The sequence below is a fragment of the Balaenoptera acutorostrata genome (assembly GCF_949987535.1).
Source record: "Balaenoptera acutorostrata chromosome 6 unlocalized genomic scaffold, mBalAcu1.1 SUPER_6_unloc_1, whole genome shotgun sequence".
NCBI lineage: Eukaryota > Metazoa > Chordata > Mammalia > Artiodactyla > Balaenopteridae > Balaenoptera > Balaenoptera acutorostrata.
Genome location: NW_026645490.1, coordinates 218,696 through 241,997, shown reverse-complemented (window position 1 = coordinate 241,997; position 23,302 = coordinate 218,696). Strand labels below are relative to the sequence as shown.

Here is a 23,302-nt window from a genome sequence, read left to right as displayed (position 1 = left end):
AGACGTTCCAGGTTATAAGAAAATATTTAGTGTCTGATGCCCAGGCCTAAGCATTTTCTGCTAATCGAATCATGTGTATTTATTTCCTGCTAAAACCTGGAGTATTAACTTGTACTAGTAAATGTACTTCCTAAAGTGAGAAATAAATATCTTAACGCTGAGAATTGTTGCTAATATGCTCAGCCATCAATTGTATTGGGAGCATTAGACAAAATCTTTCCTGGCTCCACCAACACATAAGTCTGTTGTGAGGAAATATGATCAATGTCTCGGTACGGGAAAGGTGAAGAATTACAAAGAGAAAAGAAAACATCCAGTCAGTTCAGCTTGTCTCCATCTACTTTCTGTTTGCAATACACAATATAGTAATCTGATATGCCATTTTTGATCAAGTTAAATTTAAAGCAGTCTCATTTGCGCTGTCAGTGATGAGTGGCTTGCCGCATTAGAGGGCGTGATTTTCAGCATCTGGGCCATGAATGGAGTTGTCCCTCTTTCTGGGGATGATTGTTTATGCAAGCACTTTGGGGGAACAAAAAAGGAGAACAAAATGTGTGTACACTTCCTCCTAATCAATCTCAATCAGCTCTGGCCAGACCACTCATCTCACCACCAGGCCTGCGGTGACTAAAGAGGACACGTCACGTGGCTAAAAAGAACATGTTATCCGGAGTTGGAAAGCAGCATCTGAAATGCTAAAGCCAGTTTCATGAAGGGTCACCTACAGTAACAATAATTGTAAAAACAAAAGGTTATTTTCACATGCAAGATCTAGAATGAAAGTCCAGCGTGGTTTACTCTAAGGTAGTTTTTTTACTTTTGGTTTTGGTTTTTTAACTTTTGTTTTGAATAAACTTGGATAAACTGCATAAAGTTCCTTTAGGAGATTTTTGAGAAGAAAAAAATGAAGTCAATATTATAGCATGTTCTTATTTAGAATACACAGATTTCAGCAATCTTGATTTTATATGAGAAATATTAGGTCACTTGTAATTCTAGGAAATATCAATTTAATATTGATGGAAACAAATTCAGCTAATATGAATAGTCAAACCCAATTTGACTGTAAAGATGTAAAGCTTCAAGAACTTTACATTTTTATCTAATGGCATCAATTTTCTTGAATAGGTATATGAATACATGTACGTGTCTGTGGTTTACCCCTTAAAAAAAATCCATCAGTTCTGAAAAATTATACATTCAGGCATTTCCAGTCATTTGTGTTTCTCTGTATAAAAAGGTAAGGTGTATGACCTCAGAGGGGATACTTTGTTAAATGTATTATCTGGAACCCAATCCCAGACTTCAAAATGGGAATGCTACAGGAACCAGACTAGAAATTTCAAAAGTAAACTCCAGGAGCACTTAGTCCAATGTTGAGTGATGATACTAGCCCATTACTATCTCTACAATAACCAACACTTCCATTAGGGAGCTCACAGAAAACACTGGCAAACAGGTGGTAACATGCTCAGGAATCATGGTTTTCAAAGATGCAAGGTCTGCATCTCTCTGCTTTGGCCCACCTGTCCCTAGAAACGCCTGGATCCCTCCTAACTTCTCTGCTCATTCCTCTTCATATCCTTCATAGACTTCTTTCTTCTATTTATTGCAAAGTCTTTTCTAAGAAATATTTTACTACTTTTCATAAATTAATAGAAAACAAAATAAATACATAAACTGCATAAGTAAAAAATATGTAAAAGAGAAAACATGAAATGTGCAATAAGTTCTAGTCAATTAATTAACATTTGTTATGTGTTGAATCAGTGAAGTACTTTAAAATCATAAAATGCCTTAAAGTTTGAATTATTTGGCTTTGGGGGGTTATACAGTGGGTCAAATTTATATATATGCACACACATACAATCAAAAATTATGTATAGACTATTCTCTTACTACCTTTATGTATCAGGTAGATGAATTGATCAGCTGCTGTGTATAAAGTTCTTGGTGGAAGCTGTGATATTTGAGACATTTCTAATTCTTAATGAACATTCTAGAAGCGCAATGACTTATGGGCAAAATAAGAAACTAGGGGTGTAAGACAGACCACCCTCTTTAAAACTTCCAAATACCACAACACAGACCAAGGAAATTTTAACCATACAATCAGGGAGTCTAACATGATTTTCCTCACTAGATCCTACACAAAATATTCCAAAAAGCTAAAACTACTATATATGAAGAATCATCGCCCTCATTATATTCATCCACATTTCATACTATCCACATTTTACATCATAATCATCTAAACTAAAGTGAACTAATATGTTCTCCAGCATTTACCAAGGCAAAGGAAATGTCAATAAAGACTCTGGGATGCTGGCTTTTAACAGAAAACACATATAGATAATCCTTCAGAAGGAATATTGATAAATTGTGCTGTCTAAAGCATGCTTTAGAAATGGGTCTGAAATCAGGTGGTAATATCTAGGGATATTTAGTGAAATGTACACTATATGCAATCAGAGTAGCAACAACCATTAAAAAGAAACCCTCATCAGTTGATTGCCACTCTTAAAATAATTAATTTAAATTTGCAAAGAGAATAGTTTAAATATAAAAGATAAGCTTTGTACTTACCATTTTATAATGATGGCTTATAATATTCTGAGTTATTAGTTTTTTAATTAAATATAATGGAAATAAGTTCATCTTAAGCTTCAGGATTTTCTCTTCTAATGTTTATAAACTTCCCAGTGCCACCATATTGATAGCACTGGAGGCCTGAATCATAAAGATACTCTACACATGCAAATTAGAAACACAACACACAAGCCCCTCTGGCCTCTTTAAACTAATTAAATATGGCTTATTTAGTTTTTACAATGTTAGGGAAACCACTGGAAAGTTTAGATGTTAAGCTGATATTAGAATAACCACCAGACCAAGAATGGGTAATTTGATAACTGATCTCATTGAAATCTGGTTTCAATGAGAATATATTTTTACTGGGGTGCTAAAAATGATTATGAATGATGCTTTGAGGAGTAAATATCTGGCCACAAAATGCTTTTTCCTGGGAAAAGACCATGAAGGTAGACAATTAATGGACATGCCTTCCCATCCTGAGCTCATTGAATTTCTTCACCTGTGTTCTTACTCTTCCCTGCCAATCTATTTGATCACTTACTAGGTTCCCAAATTTGATCCTTAAGGACACAGTAAAGTTCAAGCTAGACTTTAACTCTGATCTTACAAATGTCAAAGAAAGGGAGGAGAACACTCAATTCCTTAGTAGTATCTCCAGAATTTACAGCAGTGCGTTTACATGGGACACAGTTAATTTTAACTTTTACTTTCTGAATTCATCTTTCATTTAAAAAATCTATCCCTTAAAACAGTAGCAAAACAAAAGCAGAAATAGAGACACAGACGTAGAGAACAAATGTATGGATACCAAGGGGGAAAGGGGTGGGGTGGGAGGAATTAGGAGACTGGGATTGACATATATACATTATTGATACTATGTATAAAATAGACAACTGATGGGAACATACTGTATAGCACAGGAAGCTCTACCTAATGCACTGTGGTGACCTAAGTGGGAGGGAAGTCCAAAAGGGAGGGGATATCTGTATGGGTATGGCTGATTCATTTTGTTGTGCAGTGGAGGCTAACACAACATTGTCAAGCAACCATACTCCAATAAAAGTTAATCAAAAAAAATAGCAAAGCATTTGAATTTGAAGTGTATGTATTCACTTATTTAATCCACTGAATTAGTATTTGTGCAATAGAAGAGGTAATTCACTCGACAACATTCAAGTAGCAAAAATGGACCTTTCCAAAAAGTAAGTCATTAACTCCCTTCCCACTAATAGGAAGGGAATCTTTATTTTCAGTAGCAGCCTTCACCCGGTCTCCTCCCAGGCCAAGTCCTGGGAATGGAGTCATTTTCCCATGACATCCTTTGGCAGCTTCACATCTTGCAAACATCAGGCTTCCCCAGTGGCTGCAGCACTGGCTCCTTCTTGTGTTGTTGTAGTTATTCATGACCAGAGCACTTGACTAGTCACCCTTCTGTCGCCGGTCCTAAAACTAAAAAGGGATGATAACCCTGGAAAAAATCTAGACTCCAATAATTCCCTTCTCATAAATCTTATTGATGATCATTTGCTGGCCATCAATAGGGAAGGAAGATATCAAAACAAACCAAAAAATGGATCATAAGCAAGAAGAAAGCTAGCAGAGGAATACTAGCAGATATGATAAACCTGCTGCTTTCTTCAGTTTCATTAAACTCAATATAATTAAGTTTCGACCTATAAGAAGGAATATGAACTAAAAATGAAAATAATTCTCTCTGGGAAAGAATCAGGGTGGATTGACAAGAAGACAGCTGCAGACTCACCGTCTCTGCGATTAAGGCTTGCAAAGCCAGGGCCGTGGCTGCTGGACCGCTCTGAGGAGCTGCTGAAGGAAGCCCGGGGCAGGGCAGACGCCAGAGGAGCTTCACAGCTATCTGGGGGGAAACACCACGTGCGGGTTAGTACACTGATTAAAGCTTTCCTGTCCTCTCTTCCTCTCTTCTTCCTTCCCTTTTACTTTCCTTTCTTTCCTATTTCCCTGCCACCCTCCCTTCTCTTCTTCCTTAATTTCCTTTCTTTTTAGTTAACAGGCTAGGAAAATGCTAGAGCCTGTCGCAAACATCAGTCTTGATCAGAGGTGTGTTAGTAAACGTTGAACAACAGGCTCTTAAGGAAAATTAAAAACCCTGATTGGTAGCATTTGCCACTTTCCATGGTGTAAATACTCGTACCATGGCCAATTCAAAGCTAGCAGCGTGATGTCACTGACCAGGAAGTTGGAAAAATAATCATTATATAGTATTTTCACCACGCAGACACAAGGTATGTAAATAACCTCAAGAGCACTGATAACAGCAAGATGACATAAAATAAAGTAGCAAGTGGTGCGTTTTCAGAATGTATTACTTTTGTTTTAATATGATTTAATTAATTATGTTTATATAATTTAATTTTTAATAATGATTGTATTTTCATGCAAAATTCATGAAAAGTTAATGATTGGCTCTTGCTAGCTGCTAAAAATTGGTTCCAGCACGTCACTCCTAAATGGGAAAATATTAAAAGTATTTCCTGGAAAATCAGAAAGAACACTTTCACAGACACCACTGTTTCTATTGAACATTGCACTGAAAGTCCTATCAGCACGTAAGAGAAAATTTAAAAATTAAAAGCACAAAATTGGATAAAAAAGAGCAACCGTTATCGTTTCCAGATGATATGATATGGAGGTAGAAATTCTGAAAGTCATTGGCTAGCTTAACAATTCATTATACAAAAGCTGATAGTATTTCTAAACTTATCCATAGTTAGAAATTAAATTAAATAGAATAGCAAATACTAACAAAACATATAAAGTATCTAAGAATGAATCTTACAGAATTTGCAGGACATTTATGGAGATTATTATAAAAATTGTATTGAAAGACATTAAAGAAAAACTACATAAATTCAGACTACAATGATTGCAAATAGGAAGACTACTTTTAAGGTACTGGTTTTCCCTAGCTTGATCTAAAGATTCATTAGAAGTTCAATCAAAGCTCAGGAGGGTTTTTCACGGAACTTGAAGCAGTGAACCACAAAGCTCAGGGGTTCTTAACATGTGGTACAAATATGATATAGGGGGTCTGTTGAGATGAATAGAAAAAAATTACATCTTTATTTTCACTAACCTCTAGCTAAAATTTAGCATATTCTTCAGTCACAAATGTAGACAAACCAGACTATATTCACCAGTGCCCGTGCATATGTTACCAACAGAAGTTACAGATATTTTAATAGCAATCGTTGTCACAGACATCTAGAAATATTGTTTATGGTCCCCTTTACTTCAAAATAACAGTATTTATTAAAGTCACCACTAGATCTTGTTTTTGAATGCGCTAATAACTAAGAAGACACTATGTTACAATTCCTAGTACATTGATATCAGCATTTCAATATAACTATTTACTTTGTAACCCTATGTATACATTTCATGCATTTACAAGCATTGCTGTGAGAAGGGGTCAGGCTTCAGCAAAGTGCCCGAAGGGTCCTTGGCACAAGGAAGAGCAAAGAAGCTCCCGTTGTGAGTGTGTGCACTGCAAGTACAAAGCTGTTGAGACATTACTGGGGCATTATTAGCCATTCAGAAAATTCCAGAAGATTGGGATTATCCACAATCCACAGTCAGCTGTGCTAACTCGAATGTTAACGTGACAATTTCTCAGGGGACAATTTCTCTGCCTGTTGAGCAGACCAGGCCTGCATCATTCCCCCTTTAGGTAAAGGGGTCCCAGGGATCTAAGTAACCTGCTCAAAGTCACAGAGCTGGTTGAGGGTAAGTGAAGATTATCTCCATCAACTGTTTAGCTTGGGAAGCCTGCTCCTTTCCCAGCCTCCCCCACCCCCCACAGCACGGCTTCCTTTCTGAGTCTCCCCAGACGCTCCCCACTCAGTCCCCTCTGCTCACATCTTTCTCATCTCACCGTATTGGGGTCTCTCCTTTCTGGGTTGGAAACAGTGAGGACCAAGTGTAGATTCTGGAGCCAGACAGGGTGTGGGCATGACATTTACCAAGCTGCCTACTCTTGGGAAGTCACTGGCCCTCCCTAAGCCTCAGTTACCTCATCTGTACAATGCGGATGTCACACAACTGAATCACACAACTGGACAAAGGGGAATCACACAATTCATAGGATTTCTATGAGGATTAATAGTGTTTGCTTTTATTATTTTCAGTATGGTAAGACAAGTCATCACATAAGCTTCTTCAAAATATTCTATAAGGACGTTTTCCCTATAGAGAGATATAGAAGGCAGCATTCAACGTTCCAAGCCATATTCTCATTTTTTTATTCTGTCCTCAAAAGAAGGCATATGGAAAAGAAAAAAAAAAAAAAAAAAGAAGGCATATGAATCTTAGTCTTTAAAAAAAAAAAAAAAGAGTAAGATGTACTCGCTCTTATGAAGTCATCTTTGCCTTTGAGAAACAATTTTAAAAGTGATCATTTTCTTTACAACCCTAATTGGTTGCTCCAATTCACTTCCACACAGTCAAATTTGAGAATGCACGTGATCAAAAAATGTGACCATGTCCAATAAGGTACTTGGAAAAGAGCAGCTCTGTGTTTGGACAGTGTTTTCTGTACATTCACTGTGTTTTTAATTAAATTACATTCAAGTAAGGTGAAGTCTCAGATGCCACCCAAAAATCTCCTTAACCATTGTTTTCAATCTGAAATGTCTATATTTTATACTACGATTCCTGGAGCCAAAATTGTTAAGACACAATTTAATTTTCTTTTTCTGGAATCATTAAAAAATATTTGATTTCCACTGAATATTATTCTTATCAATAGTCTGATACATACTATTTCTATCCAAAAAAAAAAAAAAAGATGAATCCTGAAATGCTTCAAAGCTACAACAATTATTCATAAATAATTGTTTTTAACAAACGAGATGGCAAAACAACTGAAAAGTACAACTATTTACCACTTAGGGGGAAAATGAGGTGAGTACAAGTAATAATCTTGTAAGAATTAACAAATGAAAATAGACAGATAATATTACAGTTAAATAGGCTAAAGCAAGTTTATTTCTCTTCATAATAACACTCATATTAATAAGAAATTATTCTATGAAATAATCTCAGTTTTGAAATACACTTATTCCTTCAAAAGTTCAAATGTACTCAGAAGCTCAAATGTTCTCAGAAGCTCAAATGTTCTCAGAAAAGCTTAGGAACTCTAAAGGGAAACTGATGATCCATTGTAACGTGTCTTATAGAAAATACAAACACACCGTAATTGTTCATGATTTATGTATGATTCAGATCAGAGTGCTCGGAACATCCTTGTGTGCATGCTTCTATAATAAGTTCTTATGTATTAAATGAGCAAACATTGTCTCAGTAGTTGTACCTATTGTAACATCATTTTAATCAATAGCCTATTGTTTGTCCTGCCAACAGAACAGCTTTATACTGAAATTATTAAACAATAATTCAGCTTCTGTTTTTAAAAATTATATATATTCTTTTCTCCAGGTAAAATCTTAGAAATTTGGAACTTCCCATAGCTGGGGAAAACATAAGTGCCTTAATCCTCTCAATCTAAGTGACACTATCTGAGTGTTTTCCAGACCCTTGACCTCCTCCTAAAACTACTTAAATCTACCCCCTCCATAAATAAAAAACAGTCCCAGACAAACCTCTGGATTACTACAGCTCCTTGGTGATGCATGCTCTTAGTTTCTTCAGAACTTTCAAATCCAGTTTATACACAACTGTATATAAATGGCATCTTTTCAATATGCATTATGTTCTAAAGTAGACTAAAAATTCCTCAGCAAAGAAAATGTCACTTTACTGAATTCATTGATGAGCTCTAGTAGTTATCTGGTAGCACCTTTAGGATTTTCTATGTCTAATATCATATCATCTGCAAACAGTGACAGTTTTACTTCTTTCTTTTCCAATTTAGATTCCTTTTCTTTTTCTTCTCTGTTTGCCACAGCTAGGACTTCCAAAACTATGTTGAATAAAAGTGGTGAGAGTGGACATCCTTGTCTTGCTCCTGATCTTAGAAGACATGCTTTTAGATTTTCACTGTTGAGTATGATGTTAGCTGTAGGTTAGTTGTATATGGTCTATATTATTTTGAAATATGTTCCCTCTAGGACCCTTTCTGGAGAGCCTTTAATCATAAATAGGTGTTGAATTTTGTCAAAAGCCTTTTCTGCATCTATTGAGATGATCATATGGTTTTTATTCTTTAACTTGTGGTGGTGTATCACAGCCATTGATTTGCAGATACTGAAAAATCCTTGCATCCCTAGGATAAATCCCACTTGATCACAGTGTATGATCCTTTTAATGTATTGTTGGATTTGGATTGCTAGTATTTTGTTGAGGACAGATGAATGGATAAAGAAGATGTGCTACATATATACAATGGGATATTACTCAGCCATTAAAAAGAATGAAATAATGCCATTTGCAGCAACATGGATGGACCTGGAGATTATCATACTAAGTGAAATAAGTCATACAGAGAAAGACAAATATCTATTAAAAAATTTGAAACAATAATTCAAATAATTATTTTAATAATATAATCATAACCTTCCAAAACAGAAAGCACAAAGTCCAGAGGGCTTCCCTGGTGAATTCTGCCAAACATTTAAGGAAGAAATCATGCCATGTCTCCATAATCCCTTTTAGAAGATAGAAACAGAGGAATACTTTTTAACTTATTCTATGAGGCTAATAGTACCATAATACCAAAACCAATCACAGATATTACAAGAAAAGAAACCTACAGACCAATATTTCTCACGAACACAGATGCAAAATCCTCAACAATATATCAGCAATCAAATCCAACAATGTATAAGAAGAATTACAGGGAATTCCCTGGCAGTCCAGTGGTTAGGACTCCATGCTTCCACTGCAGGGGGCCCGGGTTCAATCCCTGGTGAGGGAACTAGGATCCCACAAGCCACACGGTGTGGCCAAAAACAAAATAATAAAGTAAAATAAAATAAAATAAAAATAAAATAAAATAAAAATTTTAACAGATTTTTAAAAAATAGAAGAAGAATTACATACTGAAACAAGTAGAATTTGTCCCAGGTATTCAGGGCTGGTTCAACATTCAAAAATCAGTTTACGTAATCCATCACATCCACAGGCTAACAAAGAAAAATCACATGGTGCTATCGATAGATGAAGAAAAGCATCTGACAAAATCCAACACCCATCCATGGTAAAAACTCCTGGTAAACTAGGAATAGAGTTGAACTTTCACAAATTGATAAAGAATATCTACCGAAAACTTACAGCTAACACCACACTTAATGGTGAGAAACTGGAAACTTTCCCCACTAAGATCAAGACTAGGCAAAGATTTTCCCTCTCACCACTCCTTTTCCACATCCTACTAGAAGTCTTAGTTAATGCAATTAGACAAGAAAAGGAAATAGAAGGGATACAGATTAGGAAAGAAATGTCTTTGTTATGGATGACAAGATCATCTATGCAAAAACTCCTGGAACTAATAAGTGGTTATAGCAAGGTCACAGGATACAAGGTTAAAATACAAAAGTCAATTGTTTCTCTATATACCAGCAATGATCAAGTGGAATTAGGAATCTGAAACACTATGCTATTTACATTAGCACCTAAAAAATATAAAATACTTAGGTATAAATCTAACAAAATATGCATGAGATCTATATGAGGAAAACTACAAAACTCTGAGCAATTAATCGAGGAAGAACTAAATAAATGGAGAGATACTCCATGTTCATGGACAATACTCAATATTGTCAAGATTTCAGTTTTTCCCAATTTGATGTATAGATTCAAGGCAATCTCAATCAAAATTCAAGCAAGTTATTTTGTGGATATCAACAAACTGATTCTAAAGTTTGTGCGGTGAAGCAAAAGACCCAGAATAGCCAAAACAATATTGAAGAAGAACAGAGTGGTAGGAATGACACTACCTGATTTCAAGACTTACCATAAAGGTACAGTAATTAAGACAGTGTATTGGCAAAAGAACTGACAAATAGATCAGTGAAACAGAACAGAGAGCCCTGAAGTAGACCTACACAAATATAATCAATTGACCTTTGACAAAGTAGCAAAGGCAATACAATAGAGCAAAGATAGTCTTTTCAGTAAGTGGTAATGGAACAACTGGACTTCCATAAGCAAAAACATGAATCTAGACACAGACTTTTTACCCTTCACAAAAATTAATTCAAAATGGTTCACAGATCTAACTGTAAAGCACAAAACTATAAAACTCCTCGAAGATAACATAGGAGAAAATCTAGATGAACTTGTGTTCTGCAAAGACTTTGTAGATACAAAGCCACGATCCATGAAGAAAAGAACTGATAAGATGGACTTTATTAAAATTAAAAATTTCTGCCCTGCAAAAGACAGTCAAGAGAATGAAAACACAAGCCACAGGATGGGAGAAAATATTTGCAAAATACACATCGAACAAATGACTTTTATCCAAAATATGCAAAGAACTCAAACTTACCAATAAGAAAACAAACAACTCCAATTAAAAAATGGTCCTAAGCTGACTTTAACAGACACTTCACCGAAGAAGATATACAGATGAGAAAAAAGCATATGAAAAGATGCTCCACATCATCTGTCTTTAGAGAAATGCACATTAAAACAACAATGAGATACCACTACACTCCTATGAAAATGGTCAAAATCTGGAACACTAATGACACCAAATGCTGGCAAGGATGTAGAGCAACAGGAACTCTCATTGGTGGTGGGAATGCAAAATGGTGCAGGCTTTTTGGAAGACTGTTTGGCCGGTTCTTACAAAACTAAACACATTCCTACATGCAATCCAAAATCTGTTCCTTGGTATTTACCCAAAGGGGTTGAAAACTTATGTCTACACAAAAACAGGCACAAAAATGTTTATAGCAGCTTTAGTCATTAAACTCCAACACTTGGAAGCAACCAAGACACCTTTAGTAGGGAATGGATAAACAAACTGTGGTACATCCATATAGTGGAACATTAGTAATAAAAAGAAATGATCCATCAAGCCATGAAAAGACACAGAAGAAACCCAAATGCATATTACTAAGTGAAAGAAGCCAGTCTTTAAAGGCTACATACCATACGATTCTAGCTATATGATATTCTGGAAAAAACAGAAGTGTGAAGCCAGTAAAATGATCAGTGGTTGCCAGTGTTTAGATGGGAGAGAGGAATGAATAAGAGGAACACAGGGATTTTAAGAGCAGTGAAACTATTCTGTACAATAATATAATGCTGGATACATGTCATTATACATTTGTCCAAACCCACAGAATGTACAACACCGAGAGTGAAACATCAACTATGGACTTGGGGTGACTATCATGTGTCAGCACAGATTCACTAATTGTAAACTAAAAAAAGTATCAACACCACTCTGCAGAAGGATGCTGGTAATGGCAGAGGCTAAGCATGTGTGAGGGAAGGGGGTATATGGGAAATCTCTGTACTTTCTGCTCAATTTTACATAAACCTAAAACTGCTCAAAAAATAAAGTTTATTTTTAAAAAAGGGTAGGGGGGCTTTCTCTTTATCAACTACCCTGAGTATTCACTTAAAAAGAAGTGCTATGATTTAAATAACTTACTGAGAAAGAAGAGAAAGTTTCAGGGGTTTTTTTTTTCTCCAGTTATACATCCTGGAGCCCATTTATAAAACTTAGTTCTATCCCTTCATGGTTTTAAAATTGTGCAAGGGTGTGTGACTCTACCAGCCTTCAGAGGAATCAAATATCTGGAGGGAGAATGGTTGTAGTTTTTCATGGATTGCCCTGCTTCAGCACCCTAAGCAGACAAGGATTAGATCTGTTTTAAAGGTCAGTTTTAATTATCCCAATTAGTATTCACTCATGACTGCTGAAAAATTATATTCGACAAAAGGAACAGATTCCCAGTGGTGGGAGTGTTTCTAAAATTATAACTTGTGCCAGTTTAATGAATCATACTGCTTCTCATACAGAAACAGCACTTTTTTTTTTTTTTAAAGAACCACTATTTATCTTTATTTCTTCAGCTTCTATCACAGTGCCTGGCACATGGTAAGCATTTGATAAATGTTTGCTGAATTAAATTGATCACAAGTCCGAGAGCAACTTTCTTAAATCTCCATATCTAAGTTGTATTTCAACCCTGACATATATTGAGCTTAAAACATTGAAACAGCCAAGTTCATCCTAACAGAAAAATCATGCGGTCTTAATTTCCAGGCTGGGTGTGGGGTAGGTATGTGATAGTGGGACCCAGGAAAATATAGATAGAGAAGAGGGGTTCTCACTAATAGGAAGGGACTGCCAATGAAGTATTCATTTCAGAAGGCATTCTCATTCCTGCTTAAACAGGGCATGTCAGTAAAATTCAGCAATCCAACACACTCAGATATTTTTCAAAAATAATTCACAAATGGAAAGATGAGAACATGTCTGTGTTAGAAGTAACATCTCTAGATTTATCAAGATTGTATAATTTTGTGCAATGAAATTCAGGGGAGAAATAGACACAGCAGTTTTTCAGACACTGATACCCAAGGGGCAATTCCCCATCCCCGCCCCTGAAATTCTGATTTAGTGAGAGGATTTATTTGTGTACTTAAGGCAGACACATTCTGTTCTTCAGAGAAGGAAATGTACAACACTCGGGACAGGAGCTGAGAGATCTCTGCAGTGGATGAAAACCTCAACTGTGCCAGGAGAGACCCTCAACGTGGCCACCAGGAGTGTGCACTAAATTGCAGTTTTCATATGAGTAGCCCTGGTATCTGTATTATGTTCTGTGGTTATTAAACCAGAATTGGAGAGTTGGGCAGTGTAAAAGACATACTTTCAAAAATCTGAAGCCCTATCACGCTAGTGCCCAGAAAGATGCACTTGGGAAACTCAGCTGTTGACTCATATTAGTATTGATATTACTTTAGATATTTAGTTTAAAAAGACTTTCACTATCCATAGCTCATTAACTGAAAAACTTCCTTGCTTGTATATAAATCTGAAATATCCATTTAAGGGGCAAAGTCTAATATTCCACACAACTTACTCAAATTGTTGAAATAGTCACAGAGCAATGAAATATGCAGTTTTGGGGTGACGTCAGTATCATGATAGTGTGAATCGTTCCTTTTTTCTCTCTCTCCTTTGATTTACAACTATTAGGACGTCCATAACCAGAAAGAAAAAAAAAAGCACCTATCCACAGCATACAACGACATCCAAGAGATCCACCCACCTGTGCATCCAAAGTGGGTGGATTGGACCATGGAGTAGGTAGCAGGGATTGAGGTAAGTGGCTGCAGAGCTGGTGGCAGGAGGCTGTGACAGCACAGAAGGCGGCTGCTGTTCTGGCAGCGAGCCAGCACCACCTTTCTGGCAGAGGAGCTGGAGGATGAAGGCAGTGACTGGAAGTCTGCCCAGCCACGTGTGTTACAGCTGGCGGGACCAGTTGCTCTCTCTGAGGAGAGACTGCAGTGAATGGGCAGAGGGAAAGGAAAGGTAAGTAGACAGACAAAGAGAACTGAAGTAAAATGTCTCCTGCTGTCTGCCCCTGGAGGCAAGGGGACCGACCACCCAAGGACCCCTGGGACACCGCCCCCATCCCAACTTGAGGATACCTCTACCAGGCCATGGACACCCACAAAGCCCCAAGTGCTAAGTACACACACCTCCCCCCTGCGCCCACATTCTGCCACCACGCATTGTTTTTGTTGTTGTTGTTTTGTTTTGTTTTGTTTTAACTGTGTGGGTTCCCAATCTTAGAAGCCGCTAGTTAACGCTGGTAAGAGAAACCAAAAACTTGTGCCATAGCGCCACCTTCTGGAAAGGAAGGCTCCTAACTACCAACCTGTTGCATTCTTAGGAGCAAAGTAAACAAAGTCTTACCTAAATAAAAATGGTGTTCCATTTTTTATTTAGAGAATCATGGTAATAGGGTATCGCAAAAAAAAGCAAGACAATTTTCCAGTAGCCAAACCCAAAGGTATGGAATATTGTGATCTAACTGATAAAGAGTTTTAAATAGCTGTTATGAAGAAATTCAATAGAAAACTCATGAAGGCAATGCAATGATATTAGGAATGAAAATAACAAGCAGAAGGAATACTTTACCAAAGAGATTAAAATTCTAAAAAAGAATCAGACAGATTTCTGGAGCCGAAGAACTCAATAAATGAGATAAAGAATGCATTACAATGCACTGGAAATAGAGCAAATCAGGTAGAAGAGGAATTAGCAAGCTCAAGGATAGAAATATAGAAATAATTCAGGTGGAAGAAAAGAGAGAGCTAAGATTTTTAAAAAGTGAAGCCTATGAGAAATATCTGATTCTATTGGAAAGGGAAACGTAAGAATAATGGGCATCCCAGAAGGAGAAGAGAGTGGGAAGGGGACAGAGTTTATTTAAAGAAATAATAGCTGAGAAATTCCCAAATCTGGGGAAGGGATGAATATACAGATCCACGAAGCTAACAGAATATCTTGTTATCTCATCACAGAAAGACCTCCAAAACACATTTTAATGAAGCTGTCAAAATTCAATCATAAAGAAGCAATTTTAAAGGCAGCCAGGGGGAAAAAAAAAAAAAAAAGACAGCAACCTACAGAGGTACCCGCATTAGGCTACAGTAGATTTCTCAGCAGAAACTTTGAAGGTCAGGAGATAGATAGTGGAATGACATATTCAAAATATTGAAAGATAAAAATTTCCATCTAAGAATATGTGGCAGTTATCCTTCAGATATAAAGGAGAATTAAAGCCTTTCCCAGACAAACTAAAGCTGAGGGAGTTTACCACCACTAGACCTGCCTTATGAGAAATGTTGAAAGGAGCTCTTCAAGCTGAAACAAAAAGACAAAAGTACACAAAACTCTGATTAAGATGATAAATACTCATAATTAGAATACTGTAAATCTTTTCTAGAACAGTATATTAAATTCTTAACTATAATATAATGGTTAAAGGAAAAGAGCATTAAAAATAGCTATAGATACTACAACTTGGTAATGAAATCACAGCATAGAGATCATTGCTAACATTAAAAATATAAAAGGGGAAGAGTAAGCAGATGAAACCTTTATAGGTGAATGAAGATAAACTGGCATCAGCAGGAAAGGGGCTATTTTACCTGTAGGATGTTTCATGTAAACTTCATGGTAACCACAAGCAAAAATCTAGAGCAGAAACATAAACATAAAAAAGGGGAGAGTGAGCAAATCACCATGGAAAACCACCAACTTATAAGGGCAGACAGAAAGAGAAGAAAAAAGGAACAACAGAGAGACAAAATAAGCAGAAGGCAAAAGATAAAATGGCAATAGTAAATTCTTACATATCAATAATCACCCCTAAATGTAAGCAGATTGAACTCACCGATCAAAAGGCACATAGTGGGTGGATGGCTGAAAAAACAAGGTCCAACTCTATGCTCTCTACAGAAGACTCATTTCAGCTCTAAAGGCACATAGGCTCAAAGTGAAAGGATGGAAGATGATATTCCAAGCAAATAGAAATGAAAAGAAGGTGGGTATAGCCATCCTTGTATCAGACAAAACACACTTCAAGCCAAAAAAGGTAAGAAGAGACAAAGAAGGTCAGTAAAGGGGTCACTACATCAAGAAGATATAACAATAATAAATATGTACGTTCCCAAAACCTGATCACTGAAATATACAAGTATGTAATAATAGATATTAAGGAACAAATAGACAACAATGCAGTAATTGCAGGAATTTCAATACCCCACTATCAGCAATGGATAGATTGTCTTGACAGAAAATCAACAAAGAAACGTTGGACTTGAACCACACCTTAGAACAAATGGATTTAATAGACACATATAGAATATTCCATCCAACAGTAGCAGAACACACATTCTTCTCAAGTGCACATAGAACATTCAGGCTGGATCATATGATATAGGTCACAAAACAAATCTTAGCAAACTTAAGAAGACTGAAATCATATCAGCTATCTTCTGTGACCACAATTGGTATGAAACTAGAAGTCCACAACAAGAGGAAGATGAGAAGATCTACAAACATGTGGAAAGTAAACCCACGTCTAAACAACCATTGTGTCAAAGAAGAAATCAAAAAGGAAATAAAAAATATCTCAAAACAAATGAAAATGAAAACACAACATATCAAATATCATGGCATGCAGCAAAAGCAGATCTGGGTGGAAAGTTTATAGCAATAAATACATTAAGATGTTAGAAAAATCTCAAGTAAACAACCTAACTTTATACCTCAAGGAACTAGAAAAAGAAGAAAAAATTAAGCCCAAAGTTAGCAGAACTAAGGAAATAGTAAGTATCAGAATGCAAATAAATGAAATAGAAACCAGAAAAACAATAGAAAGGATCAAGGAAACTACAAAATGTTTCTTCAAAAAGATAAACAACATTGACAAACCTTTAGTTAGACTCAGGAAAAAAAAGAAGAGTCAAATAAATAAAATTAGAAATGAAAAGAGAAGACATTACAACTGATACTACAGAAATACATAGAATCATAAGAGACTACTCTGAACAATTATATGCCAATGGATTATACAACCTAAAAGAAATGGATACATTTCTAGAAACACACAACCTACCATGACTGAATCAGGAAGAAATAGAAAGTAGGAACAGACCAATAATGAGTAAAGACACTGTATCAGTAATTTAAAAATTCCCAACACAGAAAACTCCAGGACCAGAAAACTCCCCTGGATAATTCTATCAAACATTGAAAGAAGTAATACCAATCCTCCTCAAACTCTTTCAAAATATTGAGGGGGAGAAAACACTTCCAAACTTGTTCTATGAGGCCAGCATTACCTTGGTACCAAAGCCAGATAAAGATACCACAAGAAAAGCAAACTATAGACCAATATCCCTGATGAACATAGGTGCAAAATTTCTCAACAAAATATTAGCAAACCAAATTCAAGAACACATTAATAGAAGTATATACGATGACCAAGCGGAATTTATGCCTAGGATGAAAGGATGGGTCAACATATGCAAATCAATAAATCCAACACATCACATCAATAAAAGAAAAAATAAAAATCACATGATCTTTTCAATAGAGAAAGAAAAAGCATTTGACATAAAACAACATCCTTTCATAATAAAAACCCTTAACAGACTGGGTATAGAAGGAACATACTTCAACATAAAGGCCATGTATAACAAACACCAGGGTAACATTATACCTGATGGAGAGAAATGGGAAGTGTTTCCTCTGAGACCAGGAACAAGGCAAGGATGCCCAGTCTCACTATTCTTATTCAATAGAGTACTGGAAGTCCTAGCTAGAGCAATTATGCAAGACAAAGAAATAAAATATATCCAAATCAGAAATGAAAAAGTAAAACTGTCATTATTTGCTGATGATATGATTGAATATATAGAAAATCCCAAAGAATCAGCCAAAAAACTATTGAAATTAATCAACAATTTCAGTAAATTGGCAGGATACAAAGTCAACGTACAGAACTCAGTTTCATTCCTCTACACTAATGATAAAGCATCTGAGAAAGAAATAAAGAAAACCATCCCTTTCACAATAGCATCAAAAACAATAAAATACTTAGGAATAAATTTAACCAAGGAAGTGGAAGATCTGTACAATTAGAACTGCAAAACTGCTGAAAGAAATCAAGGACACCAACAAATGGAAAGACACAAACAAAATCAAAGAAATTGAAGACACAAACAAATGTTCATGGATCCAAAGAGTTAATATTGTTAAAATATCAATAGTTCTAAAGCCAGCAACAAACTGAACATAGTCCTCACCAAAATACCAAAGGCATTCTTCACAGAAATAGAAGAAACAATCCTAAAATGTGTGTGGAACCACAAAAGACCTCAAACAGCCAAAGCAATCTGGAGAGAAAAGAGCAAAGCCAGAGATACCACACTTCTGGATTTCAAGCTATACCACAAAACCATAGTGGAAAAACAGTATTGTACTTGGGGGGGAAAAAGACAAATTGACCAACGGAACAGAATAGAGAGCCCAGAATTAAACCCTGGCATATACGGTCAACTAGTATTCAACAAGGAAGCCAAGAATACCCGGTGGAGAAAGGATAGCCTCTTCAACAAATGGTGCTGGAAAAATTGGAGAAACATATGCAGAACACTGAAAGTAGACCCCTATCTCACACCACTCACAATAATTAACTCAAAATGGGTCAAAGACTTAAACATAAGACCTGATGCCATAAGAATCCTAAAAGAAAATGTTAGGGGAGACGTTTATTGATATTGGTCTTGGCAATAATTTGGTGGGCGTGATGCCAAAATAACAAACAATAAAAGAAAATAATCAAAACATGGGACTACATCAAACTCAAGAGCTTCTGCACATCAAAAGAATAAATTAATTAACAAAATGAAAAGACACCCTACAGAATGGGAGAAAAATTTTGCAAACCATTTATCGAATAAGTGATTAATATCCAAAATATACAAGGAACTCAGTCAACTCAATAACAGAAAACAAACAATCTGGTTAAAAGATGGGAAGAAGAAGTAAATAGTCATTTCTCTGAAAAGGACATCAAAATGGCCAAGAGACACATGAAAAGATGCTCAACATCACTAATCATAAGGGGACTGCAAATCAAAATCACAGTGAAACATTACCTCACACCTGTGAGAATGGTTATCATCAAGAAGACAAGGACCAACAGATGCTGGTGAGGATGTGGGAATGTAAATTAGTCTAACAACTATAGAAAGCAAGATGGAAGCTCCTCAAAAAATTAAAAGTAGATCTATCATATACTCCAGGTATTCCACTTCTGGGTATACAACCAAAGAAAATGAAAATAGGATTTTGACAAGATATACGCACTCCCATGTTTATCACAGCATTACTCACAATAGCCAAGATACGGAAACAACCCAAAAGACCATCAGTGGATGAATGGGTAAAAAAATATGTGGTATACATACACCGTGGAATGTTATTCAGCCATGAGAAAGGAAGAGATCCTCCCATTTGCTACAACATTATGCTAAGAGAGTAAGTCAGATAGAGAAAGACAAGTACTGTATTATGTCACTTACATGTGAAATCTAAAAGTTAAACCTGTGAAAAACAGAATAAAATGGTGGTTACCAGGGACAGGGACAAGAGGGATGGTCTTTAAGGGTACAAACTTGTAAGAATTGGTAAATGAGCCATGAAGATCTAATGAACAGTATAATAAATAGACAGTAATACTGTACTATAATTATATAATGTGATCATGTGTATTATAATTATATAATGTGATATTACTTCAGCAATCACATTAACAATATATAAATGTATCAAAGTAACATACTGTATACCTTAAACATATGCAATGTTACAAGTCAAATTTACTCAATAAAAAAGTGTGCAATTTTATATTTTTCTGTTCATACATTGTTCATGTGAATTACCAAATTACTGTAATTGCCAAAATCACATAATTTCCTTCTACAAATGTTGCTGCTATATAAGTTGCTTCATGGAGCAAGGACCTAATAAATTTTTTTTTAATTTCTATTTTATTTATTTATTTATTTTTGGCTGTGTTGGGTCTTCGTTTCTGTGCGAGGGCTTTCTCTAGTTGCAGCAAGCGGGGGCCACTCTTCATCGTGGTGCACGGGCCTCTCACTATCGCGGCCTCTCTTGTTGCGGAGCACAGGCTCCAGACGCGCAGACTCAGTAGTTGTGGCTGACGGGCTTTGTTGCTCCGCGGCATGTGGGATCCTCCCAGAACAGGGCTCGAACCCGTGTCCCCTGCATTGGCAGGCAGATTCTCAACCACTGCGCCACCAGGGAAGCCCCCTAATAAATATTTTTTGAGTGAATAATTTATTTTGAAACTTTAGAGTTTTTTTTATCCTTCAATTACTCAATTTTCTCCACTGAAAATTGGAGACAAAATTATGTATTTCTTTCTGTATTATATGATTGTAGAAGAGTTAAAAACTGCTGCACAAATTTTTTAAAAACCTGTGATGAACATGAAAGGGTTAGATGTTCCTTTATATTTACAGGAGTGCTTCTTCTAAAAGTCCAGGTAACTTTAAAAACTTACAAAATTTAACAAAAAATAACACCTATACTATAATATTTGATCCATAAATACTATAACAATTGTTAAAATTTTAGGACAAGATTTAAGTTACACAAGAAATTTTTACACTATGTTTGGTGATTTGGGCATTTTCATTGGAAAACATTTAAAATAAAATAACCAACATATTCCAAAGATAAAGATTCACTGCTTTGTGGTAGAATGAGAAAAGAGAATACACATCATTGCAAAGAAATGTGTATTTGGTGCTTTAACTAGGATAAAACTCCATTCATACGCTGTCTTGCAATTTGGAAATACTTTCCTTTTGTCCATCCATCTCTCCTCCTCCCACCCTCTCCTTCTTCCTTGTCTTCCTCCTTTCCTCTCTTCCTTCTTTTCTCCAAGATATTCAACAGGGGACAGTTGTCAAAAAGATGTTCATAGCTAAAGGCAGCAAGTACAATCAATCCATTCAAAGCACAAGTACCTGTTAATGATCCCTCCATAAAATACCGCTTTTCTCATTTTGCCGGAGGGGAAAAAAAACAAGACAGTAACTTCTTTGTAGAGTTCCAAGAATATACACAAAATATATAGGGGAAAAAGGAAAATTTTATATTTTAGAATTTGGATCCAAATGACAGCTAAAGTTTTAAAACAATTAATTCCTGGTAAATATTTTCAGGTTTAATCTACTGAGGTACACTATTATAATATAGCATTGCTGTTTAATGTAATGTTTACCTAAAAATTATTTAATTATTAATAGCAACAGTTCACTGAAAACTTGGGTCTCTGATCAAAAAGTTTCCATAAAACAATCATTATGTTTAATTGTTCATGTTTATTCAAAAATACAGGCCACTGCTGTTACAAGAGTAGAAAACCCAATCATTTTAGGAAGTGTGTGTGTGTGTGTGTGTGTGTGTGCGCATGCACATGCATGCATGCACGCACATATTTAACAAGTAAATAAAAAATTAGATTACTATTGAATAAAGCAGTGCATTCTCAGGTATCTCATTAGATACATATATAAAGATAAAATAACTATTTGGACGTGAAAACAAAGACTATTACAAGAGACAAAGAAGGACACTACATAATGATCAAGGAATCAATCCAAGAAGAAGATATAAAAATTGTAAATATTTATGCACCCAACATAGGAGCACCTCAATACATAAGGCAAATGTTAACAGCCATAAAAGGGAAAATCAACAGTAACACAATCATAGTAGGGGACTTTAACACCCCTCTTTCACCAACGGACAGACCATCCAAAATGAAAATAAATAAGGAAACACAAGCTTTAAATGATACACTAAACAAGATGGACTTAATTGATATTTATAGGACATTCCATCCAAAAACAACAAAATACACTTTCTTCTCAAGTGCTCATGGAACATTCTCCAGGATAGATCATATCTTGGGTCACAAATCAAGCCTCGGTAAATTTAGAGAAAATTGAAATCATATCAAGTATCTTTTCCAACCACAACGCTATGAGACTAGATATCAATTACAGGAAAAAATCTGTAAGAAATACAAACACATGGAAGCTAAACAATACACTACTTAATAACCAAGAGATCACTGAAGAAATCAAGGAAGAAATCAACAAATACCTAGAAACAAATGACAATGAAAACACGATCACCAAAAACCTATGGGATGCAGCAAAAGCAGTCCTAGAGGGAAGTTTATAGCAAATACAATGCTACCTCAAGAAACAAGAAACATCTCAAATAAAAAACCTAACCTTACACCTAAAGCAATTACAGAAAGAAAAACAAAAAAAACCCCAAAGTTAGCAGAAGGAAAGAAATCATAAAGATCAGATCAGAAATAAATGAAAAAGAAAGGAAGGAAACAATAGCAAAGATCAATAAAACTAAAAGCTGGCTCTTTGAGAAGATAAACAAAATTGATAAACCATTAGACAGACTCATCAAGAAAAAAAGGGAGAAGACTCAAACCAACAGAATTAGAAATGAAAAAGGAGAAGTAACAACTGACAAGGCAGAAATACAAAGGATCATGAGAGATTACTGCAAGCAACTCTATGCCAATAAAATGGACAACCTGGAAGAAATGGACAAACTCTTATTAAAGCACAACCTTCCAAGGCTGAACCAGGAAGAAATAGAAAATATAAACAAACCAAACACAAGCATTGAAATTGACACTGTGATTAAAAATCTTCCAACAAACAAAAGCCCAGGACCAGATGGCTTCACAGGGGAATTCCATCAAACATTTAGAGAAGAGCTAACACCTATCCTTCTAAAACTCTTCCAAAATATAGCAGAGGGAGGAACACTCCCAAACTCATTCTACGAGGCCACCATCATCCTGATACCAAAACCAGACAAAGATGTCATAAAGAAAGAAAACTACAGGCCAATATCACTGATGAACATAGATGCAAAAATCCTCAACAAAATACTAGCAAACAGAATCCAACAGCACATTAAAAGGATCATAAACCACGATCAAGTGGAGTTAATCCCAGGAATGAAAGGATTCTTCAATATACGCAAATCAAACAATGTGATACACCATACTAACAAATTGAAGGATAAAAACCGTATAATCATCTCAATAGATGCAGAAAAAGCTTTCAACAAAATTCAACACCCATTTATGATAAA

At 35.7% G+C, this 23,302-nt stretch overlaps 1 protein-coding gene across 1 annotated transcript in view; it reads right to left on the bottom strand.

The window, feature by feature from the left end:
- The window catches only part of LOC130706589 (uncharacterized), a 133,299-nt gene that overhangs the window by 64,195 nt on the left and 45,802 nt on the right, over window positions 1–23,302 (bottom strand). The window contains exons 2-3 of the mRNA XM_057539228.1: window positions 13,824–14,056; window positions 4,358–4,468 (exon numbers count right to left, since the gene is read on the bottom strand). Of these exons, the coding sequence (XP_057395211.1) occupies window positions 4,358–4,468; window positions 13,824–13,854 (142 nt within the window). The 5' untranslated portion in view covers window positions 13,855–14,056. The remainder of the gene's footprint in view (window positions 1–4,357; window positions 4,469–13,823; window positions 14,057–23,302) is intronic.